The sequence below is a fragment of the Sitophilus oryzae genome, unplaced genomic scaffold, assembly GCF_002938485.1.
Source record: "Sitophilus oryzae breed Bouriz unplaced genomic scaffold, Soryzae_2.0 scaffold_499_pilon_pilon, whole genome shotgun sequence".
In the NCBI taxonomy this organism is placed as follows: Eukaryota; Metazoa; Arthropoda; class Insecta; order Coleoptera; family Curculionidae; genus Sitophilus; species Sitophilus oryzae.
This window is the reverse complement of record NW_022147083.1, coordinates 3,084,250-3,108,110: the sequence shown is the minus strand read 5'-3', so window position 1 is coordinate 3,108,110 and position 23,861 is coordinate 3,084,250. Positions and strand designations below refer to the sequence as shown.

At 33.0% G+C, this 23,861-nt stretch overlaps 1 protein-coding gene across 11 annotated transcripts in view; it reads right to left on the bottom strand.

The window, feature by feature from the left end:
- Nucleotides 1-23,861, bottom strand: part of LOC115886812 (glycine receptor subunit alpha-4) — a 440,445-nt gene that overhangs the window by 31,562 nt on the left and 385,022 nt on the right. For 6 of the 11 annotated variants that reach the window (XM_030906104.1, XM_030906106.1, XM_030906108.1 and 3 more), the window contains exons 8-9: nt 22,442-22,597; nt 14,775-14,927 (exon numbers count right to left, since the gene is read on the bottom strand). In XM_030906104.1, coding sequence (XP_030761964.1) covers nt 14,775-14,927; nt 22,442-22,597 — 309 coding nt within the window. The remainder of the gene's footprint in view (nt 1-14,774; nt 14,928-22,441; nt 22,598-23,861) is intronic. The other 5 variants (XM_030906105.1, XM_030906114.1, XM_030906109.1 and 2 more) reach the window with 1 other exon arrangement.

The following is a 23,861-nucleotide window of genomic DNA, read 5'->3' as shown; positions in this document are numbered from 1 at the left end:
TGGAAGCGCAGATGTTCCTGAAGAAATCCTCAAGCTGATTGTCCGTACTCAACCCACCTAGTGTGAGGCAACGAAAGATTCACAAATCGCGTGTAATCAGTCATGCGACCCCTCACACCCAAGGAAGCGGAGAACAAAACAAACAACAAAAGAACCTCAACAAAAGCCATGCTACGGATCACTATAAGAGGTAAGTTTGGCGTGACCAAAACAAACTACCTTCGCCACAACCTGTGTGCTCACCGGTTAACCATTCAAGGTAACTCACCTGTATGAGAAAAAGAAAGGAAAATAACAATAGAAATCACAATAGATAAACATATAAAGGAAGAGAGAAAAGATTGTCACGAATGACCCAAAATATCCGTAACATAGGATTCCAGCCTATGAAACGCTATTGCAAATATGGAAAGAAAATCACAATCATACCCAATACACAGTAAACTTACGAAGTTATGAGGTCAGCTATGTCTCACCATTAGGTTGCAATCAGAATCATAACAACTTTTCGTTTTGTCACGAAGTCGTGTTCTCAAAATACAAGAATTGCTTAAATTTCAGATTCTTGTGAACTGAATGTCATAGAATGGAGCAAATGGCACAAAACCATATGAGTGATTAACAGAATTACCATCCCACAAAATATTTACTCAAAATTAGGTAATCTGTAGAATACTCGGAAAAAGAAAAATACTGCTATATGCTCGCATTTCTAAATAGAAATACTATATTATACTGAAAATATACGCAAAAAAACTAAATAACACAATAGTTATGCTGATTCGCGACAAATCCGTAAAAACGATAAGCGAATTGTTGTATAACTTTTTAATATAAACTAAAAAAACTAAAATATAATCTATGTATCCTTTAGACTAAACCCTAAAAAGGAATCGGACATAATAGATTATTTAAATTACTGTGACGTAGTAGAGACATTTCCTGTATCATCGTCGTCAATCATGTGACCTTGGTATGGTTTAAGATCTTTTATATGCCAGCGGCCTGCGTTATTACCATCCTCGTCTACTAAAACATAAACTAAATTCGAAATTTTCTTTCGTACTGAAGATAAAACAAAACGAGGGGCTAACTTGGCTGAAAAGTTAACACCAGCATTTGATAAGACCTTATTACGTCTCCAAACCAAATCACCAACCTGAAAAGATAGATCACGTCTACGCAAATTATAAGACTTTGAGTTTCTTTCGTAAGCAGCATGAAGTTTCTTACGGACTTCGCTAAAGACACTATAAAGATTTTTGAGTTCTGAAGCGTAAGAGTTGCGATCGCCAGGCATAATTTCAAAATCTTCAGAGAACTTAACTTGACCATAATAATTACCAGAGATGGGAATATGCCTACCGAAAACTAAAAACGAAGGAGAAAAACCTGTGACCTCATGTTTAGAAGTGTTTAAAGCAAACTGAATATTAGAGAGTTGAACATCCCAATCTGTATGTTGTTTAACATAAGTTCTAATAGCTGTTCCTATTGTTTTATTCATTCGCTCAACAAAGTTACATTGAGGAGAATACACAGCATTATACCAGATCTTCTGAACTTGATATTTCTTTGCTAAATCTCTGAACTCTTTAGCAACAAACTGAGGACCATTATCACAAATTATATATTGAGGTACTCCATAAGTAAGGAAAACTTCACTCTCAAGATACTTCACAACATACGGAGATTTTGATGAACGTAACGGACACAGAAGAACATACTTCGAAAACCAATCGCCAACAACTAAAAGCCACTTATGACCCTTTTTTGATCTAGGAAAAGGACCCATAAGATCTAAAGCGATTGTCTGAAAAGGCATATTAACTTGTTTTTCTCTTCCCATCCTACCTAACGGCATAGTATTTGAAGATTTCTGAGCTCCACAAACACGACAACTCCTAACAAATTTAAGAACATCGGCTCTCATCTTGGGCCAGTAAAATTGTTCTTGAAGTCTTGATAAAGTCTTATAGAAACCCAAATGCGAACAAGTTGGCGGATTATGACATGATTCGATAATATTACGACGTTGAGGACGTGGAACAACCTTCTTCCATTCTTGAAGATTTGATGAAAATGGTAGCTGTACCGGAATAAACTTAAAAAGAAAACCATCTTCAACTTTCCACTGTGGAAATGAACTAGGCGAAGCTAAAATCTTTCGCTTCATTGTCTCATACCATGCATCAGTATGATCTAAATCTATATTCAAAATAGAAATTTGTGGACATACAAAGGAATCATTATCTGAAATATCTGAAGGAGAATCATCGCCAGGTATTCTACTAAGAAAATCAGGAACTACGTTATGTGAACCTTTACGATGAACTAAATCAAAAGTAAACTGTCTAAGTCTGACAGCCCATCTAGCAAGACGACCAGTAGGATTCTGTAATTTATTAAGCCACAAAAGAGAGTAATGATCTGTACAAACGGTAAAACGTACGCCATCAATCCAAGGACGAAATTTTTCCAAACTAAAAATAACAGCTAAGCATTCTCGCTCAGTTACACTATAATTCCGCTCGGATCTAGTAAGAGATCTGCTAGCATAAGAAATTACACGGTCTTCGTCATTAATTTTTTGTAGAAGAACTCCACCAAGACCGGTGTTAGATGCATCTGTTTCTATAATAAAGGGTTTAGAAAAATCCGGCTGGGACAAAATTGGAGCAGAAACCAGAAGTTGTTTAATTTTCAAAAAAGAATCTTCAGCGGCAGGACTCCACTGAATTCCTTGACCTTTCTTTTTACCTTTTAACAAATCATTAATGGGTGAAACTAATGTCGAAAAATTTCTTATAAAACGACGGTACCAACTACACAAACCTATAAATCGTTTAATTTCAGTCGTCGTGGTAGGGCGAGGAAAGTTTAACATTGCTGAAATTTTTTCTGGATCAGTTCTTAATGAATTAGAGCCAACAATATATCCAAGAAATTTTAAAGATTTCTTGAAAAACTCACACTTCTTTATATTTATAGTTAAGTTAGCATCTTTTAACTTGTCTCTAACTTCAGAAAGCAATTTGGTATGTTCCTCAAAACTGGGTGAACATATGATTATATCATCCAAATAGCAAAAAATGTGTGGTTCATAACGTGGTCCAAAAATAGCATCAACAAGTCTTTGTTGTGTCTGAGCGGCATTGCACAAACCAAATGGCACCGTAGTGAATTGAAATTGACCTCTACCAACTATACTGAAAGCAGTTTTTGGTTTTGAATCCTCTGATAATGGAATTTGCCAGAAACTTTTACGCAAATCTATACTCGAAATATACGTAGCTCCACGAAGAGAGTTTAAAATTCTATCTATATTTGGCATAGGGTAGGAGTCATACTTTGTAACCTGATTTAAAGATCGACCATCGAAACAAAAACGAAATTCACCAGTTGGTTTTTTAACTAAAAGCACTGGGGAACACCACGGACTATTAGAAGGTTCCACAACACCAAGTTTAAGCATATCATTTAATTCCTCATTTAAGATTTTTGACATATAAGGTGACATTAAAAAAGGTTTTTGACGAAATGGTTTGGCATCACCAGTGTCAATTGACATAGTAATTTTATCGGTACGACCAAGACCATGATCACTGTTAATACTGTCAAAAGAGTTAATAAGAAGTTCAGCTGGTTTTCTCTGATTTGGTGTTAAATCATCAAGGGTACACAACATATTTACTGCATGAGTGTTATAGGGAAATGAAGAAAACTTTGGCTGAGATCTAGAGTTGACTTCCCACCAATTCTTCTTAAGATCTTCCATAAGATCAAACCGCAAGATAAAATCACAACCAAAAATAAAACTATGAGGCAATGAAGGTACTACAATAGCACTGATAACTTGACATGAACCATCAACGACTAAAGGTAGATCGACTACACCAACTATTTTCTTTTCAGTATTGTCTGCAGTACTAATTGACAAATGAGTTGGTTCCCTAATATTCAAATTTAGATTCTCAATAACAGGAATACCAGCAGCTCCAATAACTGTAGATGTACTTCCAAAATCTAAAAGACCACAAATTTCAACGCCAAGAATTTCTACTAAAATATAAGGTCTGTTATCAGATACCTTAGGACAAAAAAGAGGAGAAACTTTATGATTGGTAGTGGTGGATCTATAAAAATTTTTAACACATAATAACCACTTTTTCCAATCAGATTCTGAAAATAAATTTCTGGGTTTGAATTTTTTTTGAACTACATGACCAGAAACACGAGTTCGTCCGATTAGTTTTTTGAACATTTTGGACACGCCGGTGATTTAACCCCTAAATTACCACATTTAAAACAAAAAACCCTACGTTTCTGTCGACAATCATGAAACGTATGATTCGGACCAGAACAATTCCAACAAACTAAACGCGAAGCTGTTTCCTTACCTGAATTTTCTACAGATCGGGGCATACTCGAAGTATTTACCATATCAGGGTCAGAAGACGACGACGCTACAGCAGAACAAGGAGACCTAGCAGTAGTATTTTTATTTTTGTTCTGAGCATTTACATTCTTAGATTTTTTACTAAACTGTACGCGACGAGAATCAAACGAGCTAGAATCAGGAGTGGTATTTAATTCAGAAACATTTAAATTTCTAGAATGTTTTTCATTCTGATGTTTAGCATTTTCTAATTTTCTACACAAATTAGACAGTTCAGACACAGATAAAACATCAACTAAAGCTAACTGAGTAATGTATTCAGGAAGTAAATTTTGTCTAATGATTTTTATTTTAGTAACCTCACTAGGGCATTTACTTAATCTACTAAAAAGATTCTCTAAAGTTGCTATAAAAATTAAAATACTTTCATTTTTTCGCTGTTTATAAGATTTAATTTGTGACCAAATATTATCATCATTATCTGGTGGTAAAAAGTCTTTCTTTAATCTTTCTACAAGAGATTTCCAATCTGCGACATGTTGTTTAATACTTCTATACCAAATAAAAGCATTACCAGTAAAAAGTTCTACTGCAGAAGAAAATAAATCTTGTTCACTAACTTTACGTGATTCAGAAAGCTCAGTAACAGTTTCTAAAAATGAAAATAAATCTTGAGGATTACCATTAAATTTAATAGGCCAGTCTGACACTGGACAAGGTTTAGCAACATAAGTAACAATAGGAGGCGGTACATTAATAACTGGTCCTGAAGGAACAGAACTAACGTTTAAAGTTTCATTAATGTCTGAAGTTTTGACAAGCAGGTCAGCTTCAAGTTGATAACAACTAGTATAAACATCAGTTTGAATAGTTTCTGCATCAGCACGATTTTCATCTAAAATTATTCTCTTGATTCTACCAGCCAAATGCGCAAGACGAGATCTTATAACTTTGAACATTGAATCATTTACTCCACCCTCAAATTCAGAAATTGACAAGGAAATTGAATCTAAAGTTGCTTTAATTTCTGAAATTTCTTGATCAAAAGAAACAGGATAATCTTCCATATTAACTAAACAAAAAGGGTTATTTACTTCTCTACTTAAAAGACCTGACAAAATTTTACGTTTACTGTCAACATTTTTAGATGTTTTAATACCCCTAATAAGAAGTTCGTAATCTAATTCTACTTGTCGTAAATGATTAACTTTAAAAGATTCTTTCTCCATTGTAATTCAGCTATATGAAATACTAAAGACTAAATGATTCAGAAAAACTTACTAATTTTAACAAAAAGCTGTTATGATTCGGCGCAAACTATCAGAAAGAAAATATGTTCAATGTCAAAACCAAAAAAGATTCAAGTATTCGAAACAAATTCCAAAATTTTATGAAATACTAACAGTGCTACCCTGTATACTGAAATTATGTCCACTCTGTATATTCAAAATATAACCATACCTGTATATTTAAATCAAAATCGAAACGTCAATAAAAAATGTAGTCAGAAATACGTATTAAGTTATTTATCTGGGTTTTAAATAGATAAACAAACACCCTCAAGAATTTATAAAACAAAAAAATTGCTGTTGAACTGAAATTATTAGAATTTAATTACAGAAATAATGAAAATAAAATTTCAAAACTATAGTCTTTGCCTTATAGAAAATTTATCTGAGCCTAACAAAAATTATTTTACAAAGTCTACCAAATAAGTGAAGCAAATTAAATTAAATTGAGCCAATTAAACTAAGTCGAGCCAATTAAACCAAGTAAAGCCCCACGTGACAGGGCGTCATATTCTTTATTCTTCTATTTGTGTGACGACTTTTTCTGTCATCACTCAAACAGAAAGAAAAAGGTATCCGTTGCTCAGGGTTAGAGGAGAGCTGGGTTCGTAGGTAAGGCTTGTGACCTGTGGTGACTTAATAATGTTGTTAAATAATAAAATAAAAGTAATAATGTATAGGCTGCAAAGATTCTAAAATTGATGTTAAGTATTCAAATAGTAATGGTCAAAGACAGTAAAAAGGCGCCACTTACTTTGGGTATGAAAAGGTAAAGTAAGAAACCAGTAAGAAAATTTGATCATGAAATAGCTAAAATAAAATAATCAACAGCAATAAGGGTCTATTATGTTCATCAAGAATAAAAGTCAGATATAACTATCCTACGTTGAACATTTATTTAAAAACGAACACAATTATCAATCAGTTTAAACCCAGTTTAAATTATCCCAATGAAATCGTTAGTTACTTTAAGTAAACTCAAATTTAGTTAGAGTTCTCTCCAGTATACTATACTACGTAATATATAAACAGGTGAAATTTATGTAAGTACCAATACGATGATGTTTCGAAACAAGTCGTGTACAATAACCTTCAAAAATGAATCCGTGTTAGCGATTCTCACATAAAAGATCATACTGAAGTAAAACGTACCGTTAAGGACAAAGCATGACTTATAATGTTAACTAAAAGGTAAATTTTGACTATAATATACGGAATAAATGACAACAATTTACAGAGATATTCAAAATATTGTCTCAAAGTAAAAAAATTTAGGGAATACCTTGTGTGTTGAACTTAGAACTTATCTGTATTTTTTTTTTTTAATTTTGTGACGTAGTGAACAGGTAGGCAGGCAGTCTCCAGACTAACGGAAGTGGATGTAGACTCTTCGATAGTAGCAGGAGTCTTCGATATCAGTAGAATAAATGTAGAGTCATAAATACTGTCTCAAAAGTGGTTACTCATATGCCAATTACTTATACGTCAATTTCTTATACGCCAGTTACTGGTCTGAAAATCAGCTGTACACATTCCAAAATATAGCCAAACTATATGCTGATCCAAACCAGTAATGCACAATCAAACATTATCAAAATAAATAAAAAACGGGAATAACTGAAATAAAATTTAGTTAGACATGGCGATACAAAATGAGTAGATACACTTACTGTGATCTTATTCCAGGGAAAGGGCCAAAAAAGCACGAACTAGGCTCTGAACAGTATATTCTACAGGATTTCAAATCTCCACCTTTGGATACCCGTGCCTTTACTGTTAGGAAAAGTGTTTCAGAAAGCCCTTTTTCTCTGAGATTCGTCGGACGCTGAACCACGCGTCTTTTTCTGATCTCAATCTCTCGGAAAAAGCCTCCTTCCTCCTTTTCGCAAAACGGAAGTCTTCGAATTGACAGGTCATATGACCAAAGGCAATTAAGTGAACTCTATCGTCTATACTGAATGAAATATGTTTTTATGGAAAGGAACCGCTACCTGTACTGAATGAAGTTTAACATCTAGCGAATAGATGGCGCCAGCAATATTAAAATTTGGAATTTTATAAAAAGAAAAATAAAACGCTACAAGTTGCGTTGGTTAAGTTGGTTATTTGGTGGGGTGGATAGCTTTGGTTAGTCTTAATACACCACCCTAAAATTAGTTGCACATATTTAAGACTCGGCCTGTACATAAATCATTAAATTTTCATCTAGTCTTTTCAACAAATTCTTCGTGACATCTAGCGCTACTTAATATCCCCGTAATGGATTTTCAGCTATCTACAAAACTAGCGGCCACTACAAAATTACAACTGATATACCGTCTTTTTTATATTTTTTACTACCTACGGATGAATCCTTCACTGGAAACCCTATACTGCGGCCGTTAGCGTCGGCTTCCGCAACTGGTGCTGCAGAAGAACGGCCGTATTTTCTCTCCAAGTCTTAACGCTCCGGAGATTTTATAATCGTATCATTGATTAGTAGGACAAATTGTTTAATAACTCGGCTAAAATTTAATATTCTTTGACGATTCAAAGTTCATTTAAGAGGTAGAATCAACAACTATCACATTCTGAAACGCGTTTGAATTTTGTCATATTTATATATACCGATTTGGTCATTTCAGAAGTGTGGTCTGGATTTTAACGTGTAAGACAGAGAATAATATAAATGACCGGTTGACAGACAGAGAAATAAAATCAAAAGCGGCATACAGTGTTGCCGGTTTTTACGTTTGTAGGAAAATTGCTACTACTAGAAACTATCTATTACATCTGTAGTAAAATGAGTAACTAATTGTAAAAAATAAGGTTCCAACTCTAGATGCAACATTTTCCATAAACGCCTACTTGTGCGGTTTGAACTTTTGATGAAAAATCCGGCAATACCGTATAGAAGAAATTTATGAACCCAACTTTTATCTGTTTTTAATACATTTGATTGTCCATTAAGCTGCCTACATAATTGTCTTACACGTTTAAATCCAGACCGCACTTCAAAAATGACCAAATCGGTATAAATTCGGGTCAGAACGTCCTAAGACGTTGTCCAATGCCTAACTTCCACCCTGTGCGATTTTCCCATCGATGATCGGTTAGATTTTTCTGGCTCTCTGGCTCACGATCTTATTATTTGTTCCATCCATGTTTATTAAAAAAATTAAATTATTATTATACAAAATCATTGTTCCGCCACCCTTTCCAGTTTGTCTGCAATAATAATCACCTGATTTGTAGTTGCTCATTTTATATAGTTGAATTTCGGATTCCGTTAACCAGTGTTCCGATATGCAAGCAACATCGATTTTTTTTACTCTAAAGCAACTTCCAGATCATCGATTTTATTTATAATACTAATGTTTTGATGCATAATATTGCAGACCAACTGAACATGGCTGATCTGTGAATTTTTTGATTGCTATATTTCAGAAGACACATAGTTTATTTTTTTGCCGTTCAATTTCAATTTTTTGTTCATATACAGGACACGTCATACTAAACGTGGAATGGTTAACATCATAATTCCACACTAACCACACTTTTTGCAACTGTTTTTTTTTCTACACACTGACTTACACCATGGCCATATTTGTTACATTTAAAGCATCGAAATACAGAAATGTATTCGAAAACACGACAGAGAGAAAATCCCAAACATAGTTTCCGCTGTGACTCTATAATGCGCCAAAACGTGTTCGAGTCGCATTCTATAATAGCCATATATTTGGTTTTCATCTTTTTTATTGTTTTTACATCAATATGGATATTTTCATGCTGAATAAATTTATTCTGTTTCAGTAAACTGGATTTAATGGCTTCTTTATCAAGATTTTCTTCTATATCTAAGACCTTAATCTTTGGAAGTTCAGGCATTTTTACTTCGTATTTGTTTTTTAATTTCTTATCGACAGAATTTTTTAATTTAGTAATCTCTTCCTACTAATTCTAAATTCTGTGTGACACTACTACATTTCATTAGAATTCCGCCATTATTAACATCTTTCATTTGAATAATGCCTACCTCCAGCTCAGAAGGATTTACAACATTTATAATTGCTTCTTTAGTTTTCTTGTTATCTTGCTTTGTCTTGGGTTTAATAACTAGAACTTCCCCTTTAACATTTTTTATGGCATCAGCATAGGATTGAACATACTCATATTTTCTATTCTGTGTGACACTTGCCAGAACATTTGCCTCCTCTTTAACTGCTATATTTTCAATATTGCGTGTTAGTGCGAGGGGTATTGAAGCGATACATATAGCCTAGCTTACCCAAAAGTCAACCTCACCTTGACGTGGTGCACCCTGTTTACACAAACGAGGCTCTGACGTCCAAGTATAGGCGGTATAACCTTATACAACCCTCAGACCTACCATCTTCTGGGGAAAAGGAGTATTAAAATACACCTAGCCGGCCAAGAACGTAGCACAAGGGAACTATCGTCGCGGTCCTCACTGTGCCATAGCCATCCCGTGCTACAGCAGCAGCTAAAACTGTGCGGTAGCGTAACCGCCACAGTTAAACCTTTTCACGCAGCTTACACACAGCAATGATGGAACATTCGAGTGGGACAAAATTATCGTCCGGAGGTAAAATACCCCCTCAATCGGATCTCCGAGAGAGGATGCCTACTCGAGCATATCATCGGAGAAACAAATAACATCAATGTTTCACGTTTGCGGCGTAGAACGTCCGCACTCTACTGGACAAGATAAATTCAAATCGACCAGAGAGAAGAACAGCACTGGTCTCACAGGAACTCCACCGATTAAATATAGATGTTGCGGCTCTAAGCGAAATACGCTTTGCGGATGAAGGTAGTCTCATTGAGGAGCATTACACCTTCTTTTGAAAAGGTCACCCCGCAACACACAGGAGAATTCAAGGTGTAGGCGATAAAAACCGAAATCGCCACCAAGTTAACAGAGGTACCTATTGGTGTCTCCGAACGTCTTATGACCCTAAGGTACCCCATATCAGACAAAACTTACGTTAACATCATTAGTGCCTACGCTCCCACCCTTGACGCTAAAATTGAGGATAAGGATACATTTTAGCCAGCTTTACAAATGCCCTTCAACGAATTCTAAAGCACGAACGAATCATCTTGCTACGTGACTTTAATGCCCGTGTTGGCAAACAACAGGAAATATGGCCTGAAGTATTGGGAAAACATGGAATAGGAAACGTAAATAGCAATGGTGAACGCTTATTAACAACATGCGCAGAGTATAATCTTTGCATCACCAATACGTGGTTCATGTTGAAGGACAAATTTAAAGGTACCTCGAAACATCCTAGATCAGGCCACTGGCATCAATTGGACCACATAATCGTTCGAAGGACGCATCTAAAAGATGTTAGACCCACAAAAGCTAGAATAGATGCCGAATGCGGCACTGACCTCCGACTTTTAGTTTCAAAAATGAAAATCCAGTTAAAACATCCACACTGTAAAAAGCAAAACAATATGACCAGATTGACCGTACGGGGTCTAGAGAACAACAATACCGCCGACGCCTTCCGGGAAGCCATCAAAAAATCACTTCCACCGATAACTTCAATCTCAATATTGGAAGCTGGACACAATTAAGGGATGTGATTCATAAAACCAGCGAATCAGTACTGGGAAAGTCGAACAAAAAGAAACAACCAGACTGGTTTAACGAAAATCATCCGCATATACAGGGTTTGTTGGAACAAAAGCATAGAGCACATCAAGCAGTCACTGCAAATCCACATAATCCAAGACTGGTAGACAACTTTAAAGCAGCCAACAACACGCTTCGAAGAGAACTGCGCCAAGTAAAGGATAACTGGTGGTCACAAAAAGCGATTCAGATTCAAGAGTACGCCACGCATTACGATTATCGTAAATTCTTCGAAGCTGTAAAAGAAGTATACGGTCCAACTAAGAAGGTAAGCTGCCCAATCATGGCTCAAAATGGCGAACTTCTAAAAGAGGAAGAACAAATCAGAAATCGCTGGAAGGAACATTACAGCCATATCCTTAACCAAGAAAAAAAAACCAATATGGAAGCACTAAACACAATACCTCAGTATACAGCCTCAATGTATTAGACATCCCAATAACAGAACAAGAAATAAAGACCTCCATAAAACAGCTTAAAAACAACAAATCAGTTGGCTGTGACGCGATTCCGGCGGAAATCTATAAGTGTGCAAGTAAAGAACTTATTGGTCATCTTAAGGCTCTTTCCGATGTCGTATGGGAAAGCGGAGTGGTACCTCAGGACCTTCGCAACGCAAATATAGTGAATATATTTAAGAACAAAGGAAGTGCATCACACTGCGGAAATTACCGGGGAATTTCGCTATTGGCTATCGGCGGAAAAATTCTTGCAAAAATAATGTCAAACCGCCTGCACCCATATATAGAAAAAATCCTTCCAGAATCGCAAACGGGTTTTCGTACCAACCGCGGCACCGTCGATTCCATATTTTCCATCCGTCAACTACAGGAAAAAGTAAAAGAGCAGCAGTCTAAACTTTATGCTGCATTCTTCGATCTAACAAAAGCCTTCGACTCTGTGAACAGAGATGCGCTTTGGGCAATTATGAAAAAGTTCGGAGGGCCCAACAAATTTCTTACAGTGTGTAAAAGCCTCCATAACAACAACAAGTCAAGAGTGTCACATCATGGATCACTGAGCGACCCATTCCTAACAAATACAGGAGTTAGGCAGGGATGTGTCTTAGCGCCTCTCCTATTCAACATATCAATGGCAGCGCTCTCCATTATAGTGGATAGCAAACTGCAGGCGAGAGGATTGGGCATTAGATACAGATATGACGGCGGTCTGTTCAACATAAAAAGACTCAGGGCAAAAACACGTACAAAATTTATCACAGAACTTCAATACGCTGACGACTGCGCTCTAGTTGCAAACACGATAGAACAATTACAAGAAATGTTGAACGCATATACCTGGGCATACGAGGCTTTGGGCCGTTTGATTTCGAAAAAGGCCAATATTGACTCTGAAATTCAGCACAGGATTAGTAGCGCCTCAAGAGCATTCTGGAAATTAAAAGACAGGGTTTTCTACAATCATGACTTGAGTACAAAAACAAAACTTGCAGTATACCGAGCAATTATAATCCCCACCATGTTATATGGGAGCGAAACCTGGGTGCCTTACCGCCGACACATGAACGCATTAAACAAGTTGCAATAGAGACACCTTAGACAACTCTTAAGAGTCCGGTGGTTCCATCATGTCTCAAACGTATCGGTCCTTGAAAAAGCTAACTGCGAGAGTATTGAAGTCATGGTCACAAAATCCCGCTTAAGATGGGCTGGTCACGTATGCAGAATGCAAGAAAACCGCATACCAAAATCTCTGCTTTACGGTGAGCTTGTAGACGGTAAGAGGAAGCCGGGTGGACAACTGAAAAAGTACAAGGACATTTTCCACGAAAATTTAAAGGGAATTAACATGCAGAATGAGTGGGAAAAAGCAGCTCACAATAGAACTCAATGGAGAAGGGTTGTAAACTCAGTTAACAGCGGCAACCAAAAAGTAAAGAGGTAACAAAGCAATGAGATTTTTGAATGTCCGGAGTGCGGTAGGCAGATAACATCACGTATCGAGCTTTTCAGTCACAGAAAAGCTCATGAAAGAAAACGCCATGCGTGACCATCTTCTTTATGTGTGTCGAATACTCGTCAGCGAGTAACGGCTGTATGTATGTATGTATATATTTTTGAAATCCACCAACGCCTTTCTAAAACCTTCTATTGAATTAAATACTTGTATACAACTTGCACAAAACCATTTAAGTCCGGGGACGTTTTTAATTACATCATAATGGGATTTACTAATACCAATACATTCTGAGTGAAATATCAATCGACAGACAGCATCACATTTGATGATTCCAGTATCGTTTCTCTTGAATTTCAAATTACATTTGCCGCACTCATCACCCATTTTACAGTCTCCGGCCTGGCCGTACTAACATAGGCCTACCGTCGAACGAACGATGTCATCAGTTGTTATCACTTCTTCCACTAAATTTCAACCGAGATTCCCATCGATCTTTTAAGATGTTTGTGACATTATAATGCAATTTTAACTAAATTTAGAGTTCCAGATATTATCAGATGCACCAATCCTTCACTACAACACACTTTTTAATTTTTTTTATCACTTTTACTTATTCAAAACTCATTTTTATGACGGACTATAGTAATAAGAAATCATTCACTGCTATGCGCCTACTCTGAAAAAGTTGCAAGATATTGCAGGTAATTTTGAACTTTTATCATTGATTTCCAACTCCTCATTGATGTTTGTTGCTTATAAAGTTATTATGCAATTTTCTTGTGTTTACGACACTTTACGGAAATCCCAAAAATCGGAAAAAGCCACTTACGAATAGCTGTTTTTTTTTATTAAAATGCGATTAAACAAATACTTCAAACTTTCTGACTTGCTGAAAGAAGCTCTAAGAACAACTGTTAAAAAAATATATTAGTGAAAATATGAATAAGTTTGTAAAAATCTGAAAATTTTATTCTGTCTTTTAAGTAGACTTTGAATCGTCAAAAAATATTAAATTTTAGGCGAGTTATTAAACAATTTGGCCTATTAGTCAGTGATACGCTTATGAAATCTATCTCCAGAGCATTAAGACTTGGAGAGAAAATTATTCGAGGCGCTACTACTAACCTCGAAAACTACTAATTCTACGTCAAAAATGATAAAGACAATTTTTATAGGTAATTACCTAAGCTTCATTTTTTATTCCAAGAGAGATTTTGTAAATTGTATATTTTAGCAGATATTTATATTTTGTGGCCATTTTTTCGGTTAAAGCTGGCCGAGCACGGTGTTACAGTTTTCCCCAAAAGGTATGTACGAAATCCGCCTAAAAAGTCAAGGCCGACGAATTACGCCGAGACTTTGGTCTTTTCGTGTCCTTATTTACTGGACTAATAACATAAAAACCGCTCTAGAGTTATAAATGGTTATATTAATAACAGAGACAATAATTACATTTTTTTAGGATTTTCATTACTAGCGAGTTTTACTGTTACAGTAACCTAAAGAAAATATTTACCTATCATAACCCTTGCAGGTACAGCGTTCCATTCAAGCCAAAAAGTTATAAATGAGGAAGTTACCAATATTATTCCTGGTATAAATACTGTAGTAAAATAAAAAGCTCTATCTCTTGTAAATATTAGGTGGACCCTCAAACAACTGTAATTCCCTGAAAAAAAAATATAGACATAGTCATGAATAAGAAATGACAAGTTAATTTCGAAAATAAAATCGATAAGTGCTCTGTTTCACTCTTGTAAATATTTTAGATAGTTTAGTAATTTTCCCTTTTACAGTGTCAGCATTTTATTTTGTCCCACTTTAACTGATTGTAACTTTTTTAAGATAGAACATTTATTGAAAAACAAATATCGTTTTTAGTTTTATAACATATTGCCAAGTTTTATAGCAATTACTAAAAATGTCATACGCTGTAAAATATCACAGTTACAGTTATAAACTTATATAGTTTTTTAAATGGGACATCCTGTGTATACAATATTAAATAAGTTTCTAATAAAACTTCTATTTCCAAAAATAAAAAGTTATAGCTAGTTAAAAGCAAGACCAAATTAATAAAAAAATGCTAATAGCGTACAAGGTGTGTGATATTGGAATGTTTTAACAGAGAAACTCTATTTCCTGACTAGATGACACAGAAGACATGGGCTCGATTTTTGAGACATGTTTAATGGCATAAACCGTCTTTTTCAGCGAACTGAGATATTCGAGTAGAGAAATTCGAGTTTTTTTTTAATTTTCGACCATTTTGGAAATTGCCCACAACTTTTTTGTTTCGCGGAATAATAACATTCTATAAAAACATTCTTAAGGCAGTTTTTTAAGCACAACCTAGTGGCATAATTAGTTTTCTTTTATTCTTGCTCTTTTTGACGGAAATAAAAAATATATTTTCTTGGCATTTGCACTGTATGATTTTCCGCTAATTAAAATACTTAAGGGCACTATATAAATTTAGTTAGCAATCAATCTGGTAGATCAATCTTTAATAATTATGGTGCTGTGCAATTGTCAAGTTATTATACTTATTACAGAAATAAAGATGTCTAACATTGATACTAATTATTTATAATTGAAAAGAAAAGAAATAAAATAATCGGACTTGGTTTAACTTGAGACCTCATAACTTTCCGTAGTGGAAAAATTGCGTTGCGAGTCTTGAAATTTTATTTACCTTCTGTTTTTGATGGGATCTCATTTGTTTTTGTAGGTTATCCTCCTAGTTTTTCTGGGGTACTATATGTTTCAAAACAATAAGTTTGACTAGCGATAATTCTTAAACTTTAAATAATTATTCTAGCTTTCTAATTTCGACTGGATAATCAGTTACCGATAGCGGCTAGACATCTAATTTACTGTTTAATAAATTAACAATTTTAAAAAATTCGATATTTTTTTATTTTTTTCCATTCATTATAAGCTAAAAGCTACATAAAATCAAAATTTGAAATTTATGGAACTTCTAGAAGCACCTGTGGAACTATTGTTCAAATAGATTGTCTCATTTCTTTTTATATAATTTGAAAATGTTATTTTAATTTTAAATATTGTATTCTCAAATTATTAGCGTTATTTATATTTAAATATCAGATATTATCTTAAATCTTACAGTTTATTCAAATTTTATTCTACTTCAAAAATGTTGTAACTGCATATTGCATGGTATTCAAATTTTACATTGTTGTTTAAAATAATTTTAAAATACACTTATTATGTTAACTTTTATAGAGAAATATAGATTCTACATACATGTAAGAATGGTTTAACATTCCCCATTGTATATTATTTTCTACAAACATTTTCTCCTGTTGCAAAATACTTTTTCCAACTTTTTCATTTTGTGCACAGCAATTTTGGATAGGTACTAAAGAAATGTACGTATAGTGTAGTATAGAGCTAAGTGTGATATAGAGCTAAGAGATCTAAGTATCGTGAAAAAAAATCTAAAATAAATATTATATTTTTTGTTTCGTTTCTTTGACCTGTATACTATATATTTTTTTTTGTTTTCACTCTTGGCTTTAGGTCGTTGGGGTTGCAAAGATGTTTCTAGATTTTGTTCATTATTTTTTTATTTTGTGACGACGTTTCGACAGTATATGTCTTTTTCAAGCCTCTTTAATTACATAAAAACAGTCAGTTAAAGTCAATAAGATAAAATGTCAAACTAAAAGGTCTTACCTTGAACGTAGATTCTTACAGAGTTAAAATTTGTTAAACTGGACAACACAATAACACATATTAACTATTGTTTTTAATTGTGTTTGGACATTACACTTTACTACGAGCACGTACGTATTTCCTTGCAGATCGCTCTGTATAAAACACATTTATCGGTTCAATACCCGATGTCTACTGTTCTTAGTGCGTTAGAGGATCGACAGATATATTTTGCTTAGATTTTTTAGGTCTTTTTTATCATTTACCGCGTTTTTGTTTTTTTGTATCTCCACCATTTCATAAAATTCTCTCTTTTTTTGGTGATTTTCTGTTTTTAAAATTTTAGTTTTATTAAAATCGAATGTATGATTTTCTGTTGACACATGATTTGTGAGGGCGGTTACATTTTTTTATAATACTTGTGCCCTTTCAGTCTATTTTCTAACCATTGAGAAGTTTGTCCTATGTAAACTTGGGCGCAGTTCGAACATGGAATTTCATATATAACATTGCTTCGTTTGTTTAACGGTGTTACAGATTTTAGTTTAGAGAAATTATTAGCTAACAAGTTATGTGCTTTATGACAAATCGTTATATTATACTTTTTGTGTAACCCTTGTAATTGTTGAGACAACCCATTTACGAAGGGGAGCGCAATATATCGTGTATCTTTTTTAATCTTTTTATTTTCTATTTGATTTTGATTGTTTTTTGTGTTTAAGAATTTTTGGAGTCTATCTTTGAATATTTTGTTTATTAGTTTTTGTGGATGGTTATTTTCTTTTAATGCATTTTTTGCTTTTTTTATTGCAGCATCTCTATATTCTGGGTCGGATAGACGAATTGATCTGTCCGCCAAGCCAATTATCACCGATCTTTTTTGGTTAGCTGGATGGTTAGATAAAAAATTGAGATATCTTGAGGACCAAGTTTTCTTTGTATACCATTCGGTTTTTATGGTTTGATTGGTATGATGTAAAGTAATATCTAAGAAGTTAATTTTTTTATCGTTCTCTATTTCTGACGTAAATTGAATATGTTTATTATAGGCATTAAATTTTTCTTCTATATACCTAATTTTTTCTTTTGGTATAGCTGTTAGATAGTCATCAACATACCGATAAAAAAAGGGTATTTCAAAATCGATATCAGATAGAACTTTACTCTCCAAGTGTTCCATAACCATTAATTACAAAACCACCGAAAATAAATATGGAATAAATATAGTTCAGAATATGAAGAGCTTTGAAAATATTTCAAAGAAGATTGTCAACCAAAAGAACAGGAGAATATTCTTATTGAGATGCAAAACGGAAAATTTAACACCAACTTTGTTAAGATTCAAGATATCTCACTTAAAATTTATTGATGTAAGCCTCGAACGCAGATTTAAGCAAAATATCCTCATCAAAATGTCAAATCAAAATTTAATTTAAATACATTGAACTTATTAATTAGTGATACGTCTAAAACTATCGAAAACCTAACCAATAACAAACAAAAATTAAAATTGGATATAATGAAAGGTATCCCTTATGACACATTTGAGGAATTTGAAACAACTATTAATAAAAAGTGCGAAAATCTGTTTAAAAAAATCAAATCAAAGCACATAAATAAAATTAAAAACCTAATTTCAATTCAATCGACATACACAGAAAAAATAAATTTAAATTGGATCGAGAATCTGACAGATATAGACATACCACAGTACGCATCAGATATCTTAAGTTTAGGGCCTAATTTTGCAGTTAAGATCGATAATGACAAACAAATACCCACTAATGAAATCATTTGTAACATTGAAAATGGTATAAAACATTTAAGATTATACGAGCAGGACGAAATAAGAGCAAAAACGTGTAATATAATAACGAACTTTCAGAACAAATTAAAAAATAAGTCTAAGAGGCAAAAAAGAGATAATAAACTAAAATTAAAAATAAAAAAAACAAACCAGTTTCTAAAGAACCACACGCATTTAAAAGTTTTAAGAGCCGACAAGACAAGTAAAACAGTCATTATGACAGAATCTGATTATGATAAAAAAATGAATACACTATTAGAAGATAAAAAAACCTACAAAATCATAAAAACAGACCCCACAAAAAAATATCAAAAACAAAATAACGAACTTATTGACAGGTGGGATAAAAAACTTTATATTCCTCCAAGTGTTGCAAAAAATCTTAAAATTCATAATGCTATTACACCGAAAATTTATGGACTTCCTAAAATTCACAAAAATGACGTACCGTTGCGACCCATTGTATCCTGTATTCAATCCCCGTTCAATTTACTCTCTAAATTTTTAAAAAACATCCTCAATAATATAGTTTATAAAAATAATTATTACATTAGAGACTCCATTGATCTCAAAGAAAAAATAAAAGATATAACAATACCACAAAATTACATATTAGTATCTTTAGATGTAATTTCCCTATATACCAGTATCCCAATTAAATTAGTAACAAAGGTAATCGAAGAAAAATGGGACGAAATTAAGCAATACACTGATATCCCGATGAACGAATTTATTGAAGCTACTGAACTTACGCTTAACTCAACTTACTTTATGTATAAAGACCAAATTTATAAGCAGATTGAGGGTTGTGCAATGGGGGCGTCGATTTCTAGTGTTGCAGCGCAAATGGTTATGGAACACTTGGAGAGTAAAGTTCTATCTGATATCGATTTTGAAATACCCTTTTTTTATCGGTATGTTGATGACTGTCTAACAGCTATACCAAAAGAAAAAATTAGGTATATAGAAGAAAAATTTAATGCCTATAATAAACATATTCAATTTACGTCAGAAATAGAGAACGATAAAAAAATTAACTTCTTAGATATTACTTTACATCATACCAATCAAACCATAAAAACCGAATGGTATACAAAGAAAACTTGGTCCTCAAGATATCTCAATTTTCTATCTAACCATCCAGCTAACCAAAAAAGATCGGTGATAATTGGCTTGGCGGACAGATCAATTCGTCTATCCGACCCAGAATATAGAGATGCTGCAATAAAAAAAGCAAAAAATGCATTAAAAGAAAATAACCATCCACAAAAACTAATAAACAAAATATTCAAAGATAGACTCCAAAAATTCTTAAACACAAAAAACAATCAAAATCAAATAGAAAATAAAAACATTAAAAAAGATACACGATATATTGCGCTCCCCTTCGTAAATGGGTTGTCTCAACAATTACAAGGGTTACACAAAAAGTATAATATAACGATTTGTCATAAAGCACATAACTTGTTAGCTAATAATTTCTCTAAACTAAAATCTGTAACACCGTTAAACAAACGAAGCAATGTTATATATGAAATTCCATGTTCGAACTGCGCCCAAGTTTACATAGGACAAACTTCTCAATGGTTAGAAAATAGACTGAAAAGGCACAAGTATGATAAAAAAATGTAACCGCCCTCACAAATCATGTGTCAACAGAAAATCATACATTCGATTTTAATAAAACTAAAATTTTAAAAACAGAAAATCACCAAAAAAAGAGAGAGAATTTTATGAAATGGTGGAGATACAAAAAAAACAAAAACGGGGTTAATGATAAAAAAAGACCTAAAAAAATCTAAGCAAAATATATCTGTCGATCCTCTAACGCACTAAGAACAGTAGACATCGGGTATTGAACCGATAAATGTGTTTTATACAGAGCGATCTGCAAGGAAATACGTACGTGCTCGTAGTAAAGTGTAATGTCCAAACACAATTAAAAACAATAGTTAATATGTGTTATTGTGTTGTCCAGTTTAACAAATTTTAACTCTGTAAGAATCTACGTTCAAGGTAAGACCTTTTAGTTTGACATTTTATCTTATTGACTTTAACTGACTGTTTTTATGTACTTAAAGAGGCTTGAAAAAGACATATACTGTCGAAACGTCGTCACAAAATAAAAAAATAATGAACAAAATCTAGGAACATCTTTGCAACCCCAACGACCTAAAGCCAAGAGTGAAAACAAAAAAAAATAAATATTATATTATGTACATTCAGATGCAAAAAAAACGCAACGGAGAAATTTTTGGTCCAATTTAAAGTGTTTTATTTTTGTTATTTTTAGTCCTATTTTTATGAATTTTTTAGCAAACTGTGTATAATTTTATCAACTTTAATTCGTAAACTAAGTTTTTTATAAACTTTAGTGTTTGGCATATTATACAGGGTTATTCGAGGAGTTGTTTTTTACCTTAAATTTAAAACACCCTGTGCAATAATTTCGTGTGTAAATTTTCCTAAAATATAATTTTACAGTCAGAACCATGACTCCTGAGCATTTTGTTTTTTGATTCATGTCAATACATCCTTTGGTTAATTTTTAAGAGCGGAATCAACTGTTCAATTATCATTACTTTTTGATGTAATTTTTTAATATGACGAGATGGTTTTGATGACTGTTGTCGTAATGTCATATACGCTGCATTGGATACTTTATACTAAAAAAAACGTTAAAGAGTAACGATACAGTCCTGGTTTTAATAATCATTAATAATGATAACAGAACTAACTATATTAAAGAAAGCATCTGTAATACTTAAGTATACAAACAGAAAAAAAATTTGTAAAAAATATCCCAATACATTGCATTGCTTCCCTTGGCTGCTATAACTGCCTGTATACGTCCGTTCATACTGTTATTGAGGCTGCATATTATATCATATTGCGTTATGGGCTTTCCCATTCTTCTTTAAGAACCAAGCGAAGTTCATTTAATAAAGCTGGTACCGCTTCGCGACCTCTAACCCTCCAGCCAAGCATGTCCCAAACTTCGAACACGATGGGCAGTTCATAATAGTATATAGTTCACAATAATCACCAAAGCCGACTTGTCATATTGACAAATAACTTAAATAAAAAATAAATAATAAAAAATGATAATGGAAAAAATTGCAAATTGGTGGTGTCAACTTCATTTCGCTCTTAAAAATTAACCAAGGCATATATTGACATGATCCAAAAAAACAAAATGCTCAGGGGATATGGTACTGACCGTAAAATTATATTTTAATAAAATTTACACACGAAATTATTGCACAGGGTGTTTTAAAGTTAAGGTAAAAAACAACTCCTCGATTAACCCTGTATAATATGCCAAATACTAAAGTTTATAAAAAACTGAGTTTACAAATAAAAGTTGGTATAATTATGTACAGGTTGATAAAAGATTCATGGGAATAGGGCTAAAAATAACAAAAATATAACACTTTAAATTTAACCAAAAATTTCTCCGTTGCGTTTTTTTTTTGCATCTGAGTGTATATTATACTACATATAAAATTAGGATGGCAAATTATAAAAATAAACACTTATTAATTTCTTATAATATAAACAAAAAATAAATCTTGTATAAATTTAAAGATCTTCTGGCATGCAATATTATTGAATAATTAAAAAATAAAACTAAATAAATGCGTCTTAATCTAGAATGTTAGCAAACAAACGAAAAAAAAATCAAAGCAAGTTACCAAACAACTCCATACCTCTCCAACTAGATTGTACAGGGCATGGTAAAGTTTGATTATTAATAAGATAAGCGTTGAGAGTTGTTAAACTTGGAGACTTCCTTAAAACATCTTCGTCGTTTTTCCATACGTAGTTCATGGATGTTGTTTCATATGATACTGAAAAATATTAGCATAAATAGAGAACTATTTTTGGAAAATGACAAAAATTACAAGTGTACAAAAATTCACTAAAATTAAAATTTACAAAAAAAAATATAATGACATAGAGGTACCTAGTAATGTATTATTCCCAAGATTTTTTATAAATATCTAATTTTTGAAGGTACGTAAGAAATAGTTAATAGTACTATTATTAATTGGAGATTTATATTGACATTTAATCATAACAACATATAAGTAAATAAAATGTTTTAATGGTGAAAGGATAGTATAAAATAAATTGATTTGTTAAAATTCAATCTCTCTCTTCTCGCTCTCCTCTTTAATATATATACAGGGTGGGTTTTAAATAAGTGCAAATATTTTGAGGGGTAGTATATTTCGACCCCATAAATCCATCTATGAGGTTTTCTAATAATAAATCTATCTATGAAGCTATCTGTCTATAAGTTTTTTTTCGCGAATTTTTTTTTTTAAATTTGGAGTCTTTTGAAAAACATATTGGATTTTTTTTAAAATTTTAGTTAAAAAACATAATTTCTTCATAATATGGCAACATAGGTAGTAGATTGAATTTTGAAGGGCCCAGGGGAAAAGCTTGATAAGCGCCAATTTCTCATTTTGGTTTAGGATTTTACAAAATTATAGTAGGTCTAACTGGTCCCTACAAAATGTATAAACTCTGCAGGGTAATAAGTTGTTAGATGATATGCCTAGTAAAAATATAAAATACACGCAAAGAACCTGATAACGGCCAGCCGTCCAGTGCTCTCCTGTATAATTAGTAAAATAAATGGCGCTTATGTGTTTTTTCCCCTAGACCCTTTCTTAAGATTCACCTTGTATAAGTGATTTTTCCAGGTACGACTTGATTTTTTTTATAGTTTTATTTTAAAATATTTTCTCTTATTTGAAATTTGAGAAAACTGTTAGTAGTACATATTAACAATTCCTTACGTACCTTTCAAAATTCAAATAACCAACGGCTTCTCAACTAAACAACACCAACTAAGATATTAAGAACAAAAAACCTTTTTGTTAATAATAAACAATTAAAAGTTGATAAAAGGTAGGCAGTCAAAAATATGATAAATATTTAAGCCATTTTAAATTGATACCAAGCTGTGATAAAAACCACTATCAAAGTTAGAAGCTTTTGATATCTTTAGTCACATTTGTACTATTAAACATTGGGTTTATACGTCTCTAGCTGATTTATTAGGTATATTGATTTCTTATAATAATAATGACGTGTAACTGG